Source organism: Erpetoichthys calabaricus, chromosome 18 (genome assembly GCF_900747795.2).
Source record: "Erpetoichthys calabaricus chromosome 18, fErpCal1.3, whole genome shotgun sequence".
Taxonomy (NCBI): Eukaryota; Metazoa; Chordata; class Cladistia; order Polypteriformes; family Polypteridae; genus Erpetoichthys; species Erpetoichthys calabaricus.
In genome coordinates this window covers 13,905,515-13,920,539 of record NC_041411.2, presented here as the reverse complement: position 1 = coordinate 13,920,539, position 15,025 = coordinate 13,905,515, and the positions used below count along the sequence as shown (strand labels likewise).

General features: G+C 36.2%; 1 protein-coding gene across 4 annotated transcripts in view; it reads right to left on the bottom strand.

Moving 5' to 3' along the window:
* Positions 1-15,025, bottom strand: part of LOC114668495 (lysine-specific demethylase 2B) — a 110,410-nt gene that overhangs the window by 91,725 nt on the left and 3,660 nt on the right. For 2 of the 4 annotated variants that reach the window (XM_028824264.2, XM_028824267.2), the window contains exons 2-4: positions 14,274-14,421; positions 12,960-13,038; positions 10,517-10,563 (exon numbers count right to left, since the gene is read on the bottom strand). In XM_028824264.2, the coding sequence (XP_028680097.1) occupies positions 10,517-10,563; positions 12,960-13,038; positions 14,274-14,421 (274 nt within the window). The remainder of the gene's footprint in view (positions 1-10,516; positions 10,564-12,959; positions 13,039-14,273; positions 14,422-15,025) is intronic. The other 2 variants (XM_028824266.2, XM_028824268.2) reach the window with 1 other exon arrangement.

Genomic DNA, 15,025 nt, shown 5'->3' with positions numbered 1-15,025 from the left:
AGTTACTAATCTATAGCACATTAAACATCCTCACACTCATTCACACATTTTGAGTCGTAATTAATCTTAAAGCTACATGCTCCCTTTCTCTCACTACATTGCTACAGAGACACAGCACCTGAATTTTCAAAATGTCTCAATTTGAATAACTCATTAAACCATTTACAAAGATTATACAAACTAAAAACTTTGATTTCTCTAACGTATTAATCACTTCAAGATCACAAAATAATAAGCATTTTTAATAGGCACAAAAAATGATTCATGTCTTTTATAAAATTGAAACTGGGTATGGCAGCTTTAGAGTTTCTCTACTTGTTCTTATCTAGCCTGTTGACTGTCTAACGGTTGTGGATGGCGACTTTTGTTTCAAAAATATGAAAGTCTGAGAAGACTGAGGGAAGCAGCCCAAGAGTGAAAAAATATTTATTGGCACTTTGGCAAACAAGTAGCAGCCAACAAGAGCAAAGACCCAGTCTGAGGGTGCCCACCTTAATGATGGATCAATGAGCATAACACAGCTTAAACAGCAGAACCTAATAGAAAAAAAAAAGAGACAGATGCCTCAAACAAGACATGTTAGATTTGTCTTTCATTTCATGACAATTTTAAAATTAAAATTAAGCAGCACTGTCTATCTACAAAGTAACAACCTTTCCACAGCACACTCACTCTTTATCTGTTTCATACAACACTAAAAGCTAACAGCTTTTACGAATGTTAACAGGTAATGCCAGAGTCAAAATATGCCACACACTGGATGCTTTATAAATCATGAAAGAAGTATATTTTATAGATACCCAAAGACCAAGGAAGATAGATAGATAGATAGATAGATAGATAGATAGATAGATAGATAGATAGATAGATAGATAGATAGATAGATAGATAGATAGATAGATAGATAGATAGATAGATAGATAAAAAGTGTTCAAAATATATAAACAAACAAATGAAAGAGCACTACTGTCATACATGGCCCCTAACCAGTCTCATTGGATGCATGTTAGTCCTTTTATTGGGCTAATTCTTGTAAACAATATTTGAGTAAGTTGACAAATAGCACAGCTAACAATCTTTGCTATTGAGTGTCCACCTGCCTGTCACAACAGTTTAAAGCTGAAGGGCTGTCCTTCGGACATCTCAAGCCAATCTAGCTTTTGGCTCTTTTCTGTTAGTCATATCACCTACACAAACCTCTAGAGCTTAGCAATAGACAAGAAACTCTACAGTGATTCTCTTGTAGCACACACTCTTCAATGATGTGCTGCATTCTTTTGCCTTAACAGCTGCTTGTTTCAATAATATCAATCAGCATTTAAGTTCAAGCCACAAATAACATTTTTCTGTAATGTTCTGTTCTTTGCCTCATATTAAGGTGTTATATTCTGGCCTTGCAATAGGCTGCAAGTTAGAATAACATGTTTTCAGGGAAACTGTGCCTACTGCACAATACAGTAGGCATGCACTAGGCCATTATGGAGAATATCATCACTCTTACTCTGTTCTGCTGCACACACTGACTTTTAAGCTTTCTGAACATTTGCCTCAGTGTGGGAATCCTGATTAGCTCTTTTAATCACCACTTCTTTTGTGCTGTAAGAACTGAAAAAAAGAACATTAGAGTTCCACACAATACAAAAACTATCATGAAAAAATGTAAAAAGCTGGCAGGAGTCACAGAATTTTTTGTATTTGTTTATTCCGTTTGGTTCATGGCCCTGTGCTAATGATCATTCTAAGATTAGAAGGAAATTGAAGTTGATGAGGGGAAATAGCATGCACTGTATGCTGTACCTAGACTATATTAATTAAGTCACAAAGAACTTGTGATAGAATGGACCCCAAAGCCAACAGCAACGCAGTTCAATCAATGTAAGGTATAGCTATTTATCCTTGTAACTAGGTTATGAATGACCAGACATTGCAGTTTATGTTTTAAGAAGAAATTAATCAAAGAGAAGGGCATACATAAAATGAGAGTAGTAAACAGCATAATCTTGTAACATTGCTAAAGAATCTGTTGGTCTGTGTGTCTTGTATTTCTAAACAACACAGTAATGTGTAGACCTGTCAGCTCCAACATTTACAGGCTCTTAAATGTTGTTCACAAATTCTAGTCAGACTGTAGAAGGTCTACAATGTAGAATTTGTCTAGCAGTTCCAGTACTGTGGGTTGAACATGGCGACGGAGAGAAGCAACATGTTGTGTGCTGCTCCTCACCGACTTTTCGTTTTTGTCTGTATTTTTGTTATTGTTGCTGTTTGTACTGCCTGTTCGCTGTTTTATTAAGTATGACCATACAACACTGGTAAACATCGGAGCAACAAAGACACAAGTCGCTACTTTTGAAGTTATCAACCAGGGGCTGCTTGCCACAATAACTCGAGATCAAGGTGGTGGACGCGACCCACCCGACCACACCCGGAGGACGCGGAGGAGAAAATGTGGCCAGCATGCCGGGATCCAAGCGAGGACAAAACGCCGAGGACTGCGACTTCCACTGCCTAGCATTTTCCTGGCCAATGCCCAGTCTCTGGACAACAAACTACAGACAATCTCTGTGGTAGACTTCGTTTTCAGCGAGATCTGCATGACAGTTGTGTTTTCGGTCTCACAGCGTGTGGTGAACACAGCACAGCTGATCACGGGCACACAGCTCCCTTACATGACATCCACACTACACGCTGTCTCAGGAAAGTGAATCATATCAGGCGGGACACCAGCCACCCTGCACTGTCACTTTTCACCCTCCTCCCATATGGGAAGTGACTAAAGTCCATTCAGACACACACCTCCAGGTTCAGGAACGGTTTCTACCCAACTGCAATCAGACTCATGAACAATCAGTAACCTTGTGTCACCTCCACTGCTACCTGCACATATACTTCTGCCACTGTCTATTTATTTCTAGGATTCTGGTTTTATTTATTATTATATTAATTTATTTATTGTGTGTGGTTTTGTTTTTGTTTTTTTATGTCTATGTTTACTGTCTACAGGGGCACATGCAAGCAAGCATTTCATTGTACATGTTACTTGTACTTGTACACATGACAATAAAGAATTTAAATTTGAAATTGTCACTACTAGAAGACACTGTATCTCTTAAGGCTGTAGGAAACCATGGAAGTTGCTATTTTCAGGGTCAATAATGCAATAGAATGATCATGCAGGAGGACAGGAACCCTTTAGTACAGAAAGTTGCATCAGGGAGAATATTGAATATCTGGGCTGCTGCAGCGAGTAACAATGGTTAGGAGTCCAGGACTGCAGGGATGCCTCGGATTACTATAGACTGAGTTGTGATTCTGAGATATGAAGCTGGTTCAGTGAATAACTTACTATATTCTATAATATTTTAATCGAATATAAATCAAGGGACATTATGCTCAGTCTATATAATGAAATAATGAGAGCACATTTGGAGTACTATGTGCAGTTTTAGTCACCATAGAAAAAAATAAAATCACAGCACTTCAGGCTGTGCAGAGTAAAGTGTAACCAAGAGCATCCAAGGACTTAAGGACATGTTCGGACAGACTCACAGAATTAAACCTGTTTAGTCTTGACCAGAGCAGACTGTCGGGACCTAACCCCGTTCTTAAATATTAAATAGATAAAGCAGATCAAGCAGAATTCTTTCAAGTTAATGGTGAATCACACAGTCAAGGACGCCAATGGAAATTTGTGGGAATCTGGAGCAAAATACCAAGACATGAAGTTGAAGGACAAATCTTGACAACCTTTAGGAAGTATCTAGATGAGATATTCGGACAGCTTAGCCATTAACTAAACAAAAAAGCCTGATGGACTGATTTATTTCCTCTCATTTGACAAATGTCATGTTCTTAAATTACTATTTTATGATATGGCAAAGACTGAACATTTTAGAATACTTAGTAACATTTAGGGAGTTATACCATTTATCCACTCATTTACCATATACGTTCAGATTAAGTCACGGTCATTGGAAGATGAAGACTATTCTAGCAGCAACAAGTTCAAGATTAAAAGAAACTTTTAATGGGATCTCAGTTTGCCATAAGACTTACATAAATATAGTAGATTCAAGATATGGAGCCAGTCAACCATGAATTTTCATTTCTGGGCAGCAAAGCATCTGCTTTTAAAAATACTTTAGTGGCTTTAGAACCTTTTCAAAAATTGTATTTTAGTATTTGGTATAGTTATCACTCTATAAAAAAGTGTTTATATTTTAATTTTGCATTTTAACAATTTTAGTCCAACATGTTCCATTTTCCAGATACATAACCTTTTAATTTGTTATCTTTTTCAAAGGGTTGCTTAGTAATAAATATTTTTGTTTACTATATAGTTCTGCTAAATAAATGTTTTAGAGAATGGTGAATTAACATCATTCTAAAGCATGTGTGCTAATATTAGCAGGATAAGAGAAAAATCTCACATAATAAACAATAAGAACATGACTGGTGGCTGAAGATTAATGGAATGGAAAGTTGATGTAGGCAGCTATACACTTCATTGCACTTGTGGTTGCATTTGTTCCACACAAACAAGATTTAAAAGTTTACCTGCTATGGGGTAATCATCTCAAACTTAACCTCAAAAACAGAACTTCACATAATTATTCAAGTGTCAAATGCAGTGTTTCCTAAACCTTGGCCAGGTAAAACAAGGAACTTGATAGATTTCAATCCAAGCATTTAACCAAACGTTGCTTCACCAGGCAAATATCAAACAGCACATCATCACCAGGTGCTTTATAAAGCAAACATAAATATATTTCAAAGCAAAAAGATAAAACAAATTCTTTCACACCATAACCGAATTTCAAGAAGCAATGTATAAAGTTAAACAGATGGTTAAGACAGAGCAGACTAACAAATTATGATAATAGTGAATACTCATAATAAATCAATAGTGACAGAAGAATCATATCAGAAAATAATTTCACTGGTATTGTCAGTTAAAATGTACAAGACATGAGATGAGTTTTTAAACATGATTTTCATGCATCCATAGAATGTACTCCAAGAACAGACATATGTATAGAATTCTTGCAGTTCTACGAAGTTAACAATGAATGACGTACCATTTTACATCACTTCATTACAAGGCTACAGGGGTAGACAAGACATGTATGTGGCCTTTGCCTTCTGGGCAGCTCACTGTAGTGGGTATATACCTGGGTGGGTTGGGGTCAGGGTGGGAGGGAGTGACGTTATGCAGTGCATCTATGCAAATGACAGGACAGACAGATTGGCAGACACACTGATTAGTCAGATAGTAGTTTATTGATCACAGAGGGGAAATTCACAAAATTTACCTAAACAAAAGATCATGTTATTAAAAGCTCACCTGTCATTTCAAATCAGCTGAAGATGAATTCAATGAATCCAACTTATATCTCTCCTAGCTTTTACAGATTTACATCCATCTGCAAGTGTGTTTTGTTTTAAAAGCAACTGTGATATTAGATCCTGTATTCGGTAACTGGCTATAACATACTATAAATAAGGACTGCTGTATACAAATGAAGGAAATGTTACAAATAAATTTGAAAAGACCAATTGAAGTCAGTTGCTACTCTAAATTCAATTAAATATCTAGGCCACTAATGATACTTTGCAGAATCAAAACTGAAACAATTGCAGTTCTCTTGCTGTTAAATTTATATAGTATTCTAACGCAGACAGGATGATGCAGGGCTCTGCATTAACTAGCAGCATTTTTGTAAATCTGAAAACAGTGTGTCAAACCTTAAATAAAGGGCGTTCTGATCATTATAAATGAAGATACAATAAAACAGCATAGTAGTTTCAGGCAATGCCAGAACATTACAATCTGCAAAAAGCTTGAATTGAAACAATCACCTCTTCTGCAATTCACAAGCCTTACTTCTAATATTACGTACACATTAATAAGACGGCGTTCAGACATTCTTGATGAGAGCTACAATATCTGCAGAAGTACTTTAAACAGTGTGCTTTCTTATGACAACATTATTTCCTCATTATCATAATACCATAGAAATCAAATAAAACCCATTGCCATTTACAAGCTGTTGGTCATTTTCAACAAACACACAAGAAAAACTGCTGTACTCTTATTATTTCTTCTGGCTACAATCAAGCCATTTTGTTCCAAGTGACCTGCTGCTCACAGTAGCACTCACAGCTTCTCAAACAAAACAGGAAGCTCTGCTCTTTGTCATCTCACTTCTTTCCATCTAATATATCTGCTTTACATCCTGCCTAATAAATGTTCTGGCTCTTTCTCTCTTCCACCCCACAGGCTCTTCACTTGCCAATTTTGCCACTACAATGCAGAACAACCTTTTAAAACAGATTTTAAAAATGGAATAACTTGCACTCAATTATGCCCTAAATTCTGCGGAAGGTGTGGATCTATTACATTATGAACAGGATGCACTACTGGGAAAGCTGAAGGCTTTGAGTGAACCTGCGACCCTTGAATCATAGATAAGGTTATTAAAAGATCACTGCACAGGTTAGACTATACCGTGGCCTAGATCTGCTGGAACTACTTCTTATTAAACAAAATACTCAAAGCTCTACACAAGCCCTACTGGATGTGTCGCAGAGCAGGCCAGGTGCCATTGTTCCCCTCTCTGGATACTCGACTCACTTTGATCCATACAGTCACCCCAGCAAAACCCCCACACACCCCAAGATCAAATTTTAGCTGCAGGAACTAGCCACTTCTCACTACAGCAATACAGTTTATAGACCTGGCCCAGCAAACCAGGCAGGCAGAGGCCAAGTACATTTGTCTGAAACTAGGTCAAAAGAATAAACTTTCCTCACGTGAATCAACTTCTCTGTGGTTAGCCAGGCACCATGAGGGCCACAAAGTCCCTGAAACCGCACTAGTTATGTAACTAAAATGTTAAAAAAGAAAACAATTGCTGACAAAACTAACAGTCATGTAAGAAGAAAGTCCAAAGACTGTTAAAGTGTTTGAGAAATAGCCTATGTTAACTAAGAAGGAAAAGATTTGAGTGACAGAAGTGCTGAGTTGCAGATGGACCTACACACAGAATAATGAACCCTCCCTTCAAGGTCTGCTAAAAGCTACCTAGCATTAGTATATCACAATTGTGCTGCTCCATATGTCCTGCAACCTATTCCAAGAAATGGCCTGGTAACCTCCTAATGGGTGGCTTGCCATATTGGTCTATGACAAACATACAAGTCATTTTAATAAGGTTGAAGGCAATCTCTGGAACTGCTAAGGGATTGAGAGAAGAAGCTCTCAGCCAAGTAATAAACAGCTGTAGTGCAGACAGGTGTGTAATCAGCATGATCAAACAGTGCACCTGAACTTTACTTACGGAAAGCAGGATATTGGAAACCACACAACTCAACCTGACATGACTGTGGGTAAATCCACAGTTAAATGGAAACAGCTGTCACAGGACAATGTTAAGAAGTATTTCAGGCTTTATACTGCCAATAGCTCTCCCTGACATTGAGAAAGGCTAAATGACAGAGATACTGTCTGAATCACTAGGAAGAAAACTGCAAGGAGAGATCAATATATAGAAGCTTGATGGCGCTAGGGCGTAGAGTAATAGCACACAGTAATGTGCTTCACATATAATGACAAAAACACTTTGCATAACCCTGAAACAAGAAAGGAGGAGTTACTAAAAATTCAAAACTAATATATGTGAAGACTCAGTCAGTAAAGCCTATACAATTTCAATGGCAAGTATCTAGGGACATACTGATTGACATATCACTTTGAAATTCAGCGCTTTTTGAGTCTACTGTGTGCTTTATTTAATTATAAAGCTTAAAATCTTTTAGGTTTTATTACCAAACTTTGAGTTAGAGAAAAAAATAAATGTTTCTGGACAATGATGGAAAAAAACATTATTCTTACAAACAGAGGACAGTTCTAGAGCACTTAAAGGATTTAAAAATATAATCCAGTAACAGAAAAAGTACACATTTCTTAGAAAATTTATAAAATTTTAACTTTTGTCCAAATCAGTGGGTAATGTTTTATAACTCTTTCAAAAAGTCAACCATTTATGTAACAAAGACAGCCACTGATAAAACTGGCAATTTTCCTTTTCAAGATGAATGAGTGTAAGCTGCTTCTGAAAGCATATACTATAAATAAGAAGCATAATGCAAAGCCAAGATAAACAGTCGATTCTTTTCAGCAACACCCTGGCAAGCACAACAGGATATAAAAGATGTGCATTCTATCTGCGTTACACCCACAATAAAGACATTGCTTGCTAAAAAAGAAAATGCACACCTTTAGGGGAGTGACTGTGTGGAGTTTGCGAGCTGAAATAGTTACAAAGAATTTGTTTCCTGAAATGTGTTAAGTGTTTGGTTACCAAATGCCTGCTTATTTAACCTATTATTCATACAGAACTGAAGAAAAAGGTGTGCATGTTCCACAAAAGTCTTGCTCAACTGATATATGATGTTCTAAAAATGAAGCCAAAAACCATGAAACAAACCTGAAAACAAATAATCTGAACAATATCAGAAAACAACTGAGCTTTGTCCCAAATTTGGCAGACACAGACTCATAATAAACAGATACATCAAAGCACTGACAAGTTTAAATGTATGCTTCCATTTTGTGTATGGAGATACCAGGAGACTCACAAAAACGTGACCTATAAATCAAGAAGCAGATACTGATAAGATCTTTTTGACACACCCATCTTTTTTTACAATCACCGTGCCTACTTGTGAAGACTTCTTTATATACAATCTACAAAGTCAGTGACATCCTCTAGGTAAAGAAAGAAGGGTTTCTTGGTTTCAATGCACTACTCACAAAACCAGCAGTATGCCACTATTTCATCAATTGCTGAACTGTGCATTTTACAGGAGTACTCACAACTAGATATTGCTCTACAAATCTCTCACATGTCAACTTGAAGGAGCCTGTAAAAAAACAAAAAAGTACAGCTCCAAAACTGAAATGGGCTTTTCAAATTAAAACGGAACGCCTCATCTCTTACATGAGCAAAGCTAACAAAACTAACAAAATGTTTTTGGCAACTTCCCACATGCTTCACACAGGGAGTCTCATACACTCAAGAGTGTATAAGGAAGAACTACTCTACTGGGTATTTCATGTACAACAGTATTTAATGTGTGATAAGATATAATCTGACATTATTTTAAAGAAACACACTGCAGAAGTCTTCTTTTCAGAAAAAAATGATGATGGACCAACATAGGCTGTAGAGTAACTGATTACAAAGAGGCTCAGGTCAGTATGTGAACTGGGTAGTATGATAGTTTGGACAAATAATTTTACACTCACTAAGCAAATTCTTAGGCGCGCTATAATAATAATGGGTAGGACATCCTTCTGCTATCAAAAAAGCCTCAGTTCTTCATCGCATGGATTCCAAAATATGTTGGAAAGATTCTTTTGAATGCAAAGGAACTTTTGGGCCTCACTTCTAAGACTGGTGCCACGTGACCTGGTCTTGAAAAGTGAATGAATGAATTTGTGCAGATTTGTCAGCTGCACATTCATGCTACAAATCTCCAGTTCTACCACATCCTAAATGTTTTCTGTTGGATTCAAATTCATTGACTGGGAGAGTCACTCAAGAACAGTGAACTCATTATCATGTTCATGAAATCACTTTGAGACAAGTTTTGCTTTGCGACATGGTGCATTATCATGCTGGAAGTAGCTATTAGAAGATGGATAAATTGTGGCCATGCATTCAAGCAACAATTGATTGGTATTAACATGCACAAATTATGATAGGAAAACATTCCTCACATCATTACACCACCATTATCAACAGGGTGGACTGTCGACACAAGGTAGGCTGGATGCATGGATTCATGTTACTGGCGCCAACTTCTGACCCTACCATCTACCTATCTCAGTCGTATTCGAGAATCATCAAACCAGGCTACAGTTTTCCAGTCTTCAGCTGTCCAGTTTTAGTGAGCCTCTTAAAAGATTACAGACTCTTTTCAGGACAAGCAGTCTTAAAATGATGAAGTCAACCATTATGTTCAACCCCAGAGTAGCCACAAAGAGTTTGCTGAATATAAGTAGCAATAAGTCTAAAATGAAACTTCCAAAATGAAAAACAGGAACACACTCACTCAAATGAGAAAGGTTACTTCCTCCAATAAAAACCTTGAAATGTAAAACTTACAAAAAAACAACAGAATCTTGTATTTCTTGGTGCACTCAAAATACGTCTAAATAGCAAAAAGGTCAAAATTAGCACCCTTTCCAGAAATTCAGCCACAAGTACTGTTTTAACATAACTAATCCCAGTGTAGAGAGCAAAGACAAAATTCACAAAAGTAATTACAAACATATTTGCAACACAACATAATTTTCAAGGTGTTTTTTAACTGTTTCCCCATTAATTACATTCTCAAAAAACATTACAGTGAACCTCTTTTTTAAAGAGTTGATGTTGTAGGATAAGACCATACAAATTATGTTGCTATCAGTATAAAATAATAAAAAAGAGTTCAAACAAAGACTCACCTACTAACCCTTTCACTTCACTGACAGTAAATTCAGGATCAGGCATTCTTAAAAGCAATGAAAAATCAGTATTTAGTTTAGCAGCAACAAGAATCATTGAATTTTGCATTAATTTAACAAACATTATAAAGTTCTACTCTATATAATAACATTAAGGAGCAGTGTAAAAGAATCAAAATACAAAAAATATCTGACACCCTTTACAGTCATATAATTACCAAAAACTGTTTTACAATAATGTATATTCTGAGGTTAATTTACTGACACTTCCTAGTACTAGGGTGTTAGCCTGAAGAGGTCTATTCATTTTTTACATCTAAGATGTCTCACTTCCAGGTTTTCCAATGCTGTCTCTGTCTAGGTGTCTATATAAACACTGGGAATTCCACTCTCTGTATTACTCTTGCCTGAAGAAGGGGCCTGAGTTGCCTCGAAAGCTTGTATAATGTAATATTTTTACTTAGCTAATAAAAGGTGCCATTTTGCTTGACTTCTCATGACACTTCCTAAACATTTTTGAATACGGCACTTTTTTCTTAGACCTATTATCACATTAGCTGTATAGCATTGTGCCAGAGGTGAACAAATTGAATCTTGGAAGGATGCAATAACAGCATTTTTTTTTTGACAATCTGTCAATAACACAACACTCTCAAACCTGTATAAACCAAATCTGTGGAGACAACACTGGGAATATCAGGCACAAGATAGGAATGAACACTAAACATGTCTGAGTTCATCTCGGCCAGCCTCACATCTCTATACTAAATCGATCTTGAGAATCTTTGATACTGTGGTTGTGCTATGATTTTTTTCTGGTATTATCATTCTTTTAATCAGTGACTTACTAATTAACAGACAGAGGTATGATTCACAGTGTATGGGAACATTACATTTAAAAGTAGCTTAGTTACATTACTCATTACTTATAAAAAAAAAAAGAGTAATAAAGTGTAATGCATTACAAACAGTGCATTAGTTTTATGTTACTTTTTCTTTCTTTGTATGAAAAACTGCACATTTCACGGGTCAAAATTTGTTATTAAATCCCATTTGAACTTTCATGACACTGACTAGAAACACGGCCAAATTTGATAATTGTTCTTGTGTTTAATAAATAAGTTTAGTCCGTCATGTGTTGTGAAGTAAATAACATCCATCTGCTTTTCCATCCCCAAAGAGAGCGCCCAAAGATTCGTGGCATGAACATTGGCTGCTATATCACCAGATCACATAGTTTCAACATACGTATATATAGCAAACAACTAGATTAAAAAACTTAACTTATACTTTATTTATAGACTTCTGTTACTGGATTGCATGCAGAATATTTCTTTTCTGTTTGGCTAAATGATTGTGCCTTGCAAAGGACCAATGTACTGCCCACCACATATGCTTCTTGCCTCACACCTAGTGGTGCTGCGATATAATCACTGACTCCCTGTAATCCCAAACTGACATGATTAAATTGACCCCTCAACACATGCTGATTAAATGTTTATATATTACTTTCATTTAATTCTTTCCCTTGAGTGTTCACTACACACGTGCTTAACCTCTCCCTCAATAGCTGTCATGAGATAGGCGGAGCACACGCATGCACTTTGTTACCAAATAAATGCAGCCCTTCTGAGAAATAATACAGTCATTTTCATTTTTGGAGAGTTGGGAGAAAGCTTTGGTAGAAACAAAGTAATGCATATCTGTTTTTTTAAAGTCACAGGTTTTTATTTTTTTACTTCAGTAACCCATGTATTGCCATAGTGCTACATGTAACTTTAAAAAGTAATTTGACTACATAACACACATTACTTTTCACATGTTACTCCCACCACTTGTGATTAGTAATGTATGAATAGCTGTGTGTCCCTCAAATTTTCTCATCAAAGGAGTCTTACTTTTATCCACTAAGCAATCTAGACAGTACTAATTGGTATAAATTAGCATTTTTATAGAAAATTAAAAAGTACTCAATCAGGCTGTTATATGAAAGTATGCAAGGAAAAAGCTGAATCAATCAAGACTTCTGTCATCACAGACGAGCTTTCAGAATAGGTGCAATAAAAACCACAGTAGTGATCTGAGTTGATTCTTCCTTCACCACTATGTTATACAGATTTTCAGCAAAAATCAGCATTCAGTTACAGTACTAGAAACAACTGTTTAAACAAGCAGTCATTTTGAAGAGTGTTATATACCAAAACATTTACGTAATAGTAAAAACAAAGTTTGCTCAGTAAAGCCAAATTGTAAATGTAGAATCGATCATCAAAGATCTCACACCAATAAGATACAAGCTACTTAGCATAATGTCAGTTCTTTCACAACTGACAATATTAGTTTTCTTTACACAATGAACAGCAAGCTAGCTACCACTCACTCACAATACAGTATCAATAACTAAATTAAACTAATTTAAAAAAATTTAAAATAAATTACTTACTTGATTCCTAACCCATCTTTGGCTTTGAATATGAGAGGAATCCTAAGGCCTTCTCTTTGAACATACTCGTAATTAAAATCTGTGAAAAGAATAAATTCATTATTAACTAATTAAATTTAAATGCCCTCACTAAATGTTAAATTGTGCACTACATATTAAAAATTAAGTTGATGTTTTATTTTCAAAATTTTCTTCTGATTGCAAAAAAATCCTGGAAAAAGCACTGATCATCCAAGGCCTTTCTCTGCTATTGACTGACTAATTCAGTACCGGGCGGCATAAATTACAAAATATTAGAAATGGTGGCTGAATCAGAAATCTTCGGCAAAACTGCCTGGACATAATCTGATTAGTTGTGTTAGAGGTGACTGGGCAGGAAAGTATTTAAAAGAGACAAGTGTGCCATCAAAACAGCACAGGGTTGGAAAAGGAAAAAAAACTGAATTACAGAATGGGCAGATGTTTAGACTCCATGGATCACCAGGGTAAGTTTTGATCTTCTGTAAAATTATTTCTTCTCCTTCGGGGAAAAAAAAAATATTTTAATTTAAACTATATTACCAGGAAAATTCTCCCAGGATTCTAGAATAAAGCTGGTTTAGGAATAGCGAGACTCTACCCATCTTGAAGACCATGCCAAGAGTAGCTGGCCCTTTGAGGAACTGACACAGGGAGCAATCCAAGAGAGTGGACTCAGGTGTTAAAGATAGTACTGTGACACTGTGATGATGAGGTTCTGTAAAGAAGGTGATTCCTGGGCTTATTCTTGCCAGTACCATTTGAGTCCAGACATTGTGCTTTTCTGAAAAGTAGACGAAAGAAAGAAAGCCAATACATCGGAGATAAGGCAAAGCTTTTCCTAGTGAGGCCCATCAGGAAAGAAAGACTTTTATCTTCTTATTATATGTCTTATAATAATTGTTCACTATTGCTTATCCCTCTCCCTGTGTATTCTGAAGTAAATCTGTACTTATATCAGCATTCTGAAATAACTTTACATTTACTTAAAAGTGACACCTAAGAAACACTCTCCCAAATATACTTAAAATTGAGTGTCCTGTGTAAAAGAAGGAAATTAAAATATATCATTCATCCACTATGTACTTCACATAGCATCTTTTTATGGAATTCCTTACTATAGAATCCTTATGAAGCCATTACTGTGATTGATAGATAGATAGATAGATAGATAGATAGATAGATAGATAGATAGATAGATAGATAGATAGATAGATAGATAGATAGATAGATAGATAAGATAGATAAGATAGATAAGATAGATAGACTTTTTCAGACACTGTAAATCCTTGTTACCTTTGCCATCCATGCGATCTACATAAGATAAATTATAAGCTTCACTTTTCAGTTTATCTTCCAAATCAAATCCCCGGATGTTGGCAATTTCCTCCACATCTGACAGGTCATCATTTTCATCATACATTCTTCTGCCAATAGAGCGCTGCTTGTAAAACATTACACGGAGGTAAGAAAATATGTAATAGAGCAGAAAAAATCTAATCAATATTTTTAATCTTTAGAGCAAGAAATATATTTGTACGATATCCTTAATTGTTTATTTATTAATTTATTAACTTTTTGAAGAAGCTATATTAATTATATTAGTAATTATATTGGTAATATTTCTCACTTTAAAGATGGTCACTTTATAGTAAGTCTGAATAATTTAGAGAGAAAAGCTTTCACTCATAAAGAATATTCATAAAGAGTTTACTGTAGTTGTATTATATTGTAAACATAAATTTCTTTAACTTAAAAGATTAGCAATACCAGGCAGCACGGTGGCGCAGCGCTGCTGCCTCGCAGTTAGGAGACCAGGGTTCACTTCCCAGGTCCTCCCTGCGTGGAATTTGCATGTTCTCCCCGTGTCTGTGTGGGTTTCCTCCGGGTGGTCCGGTTTCCTCCCACAGTCCAAAGACATGCAGGTTAGGTGCATTGGCGATCCTAAATTGTCCCTAGTGTGCGTTTGGTGTGTGTGTGTGTGTGTGTGCCCTGCGGTGGGCTGGCACCCTGCCCGGGGTTTGTTTCCTGCCTTGCGTCCTGTGTTG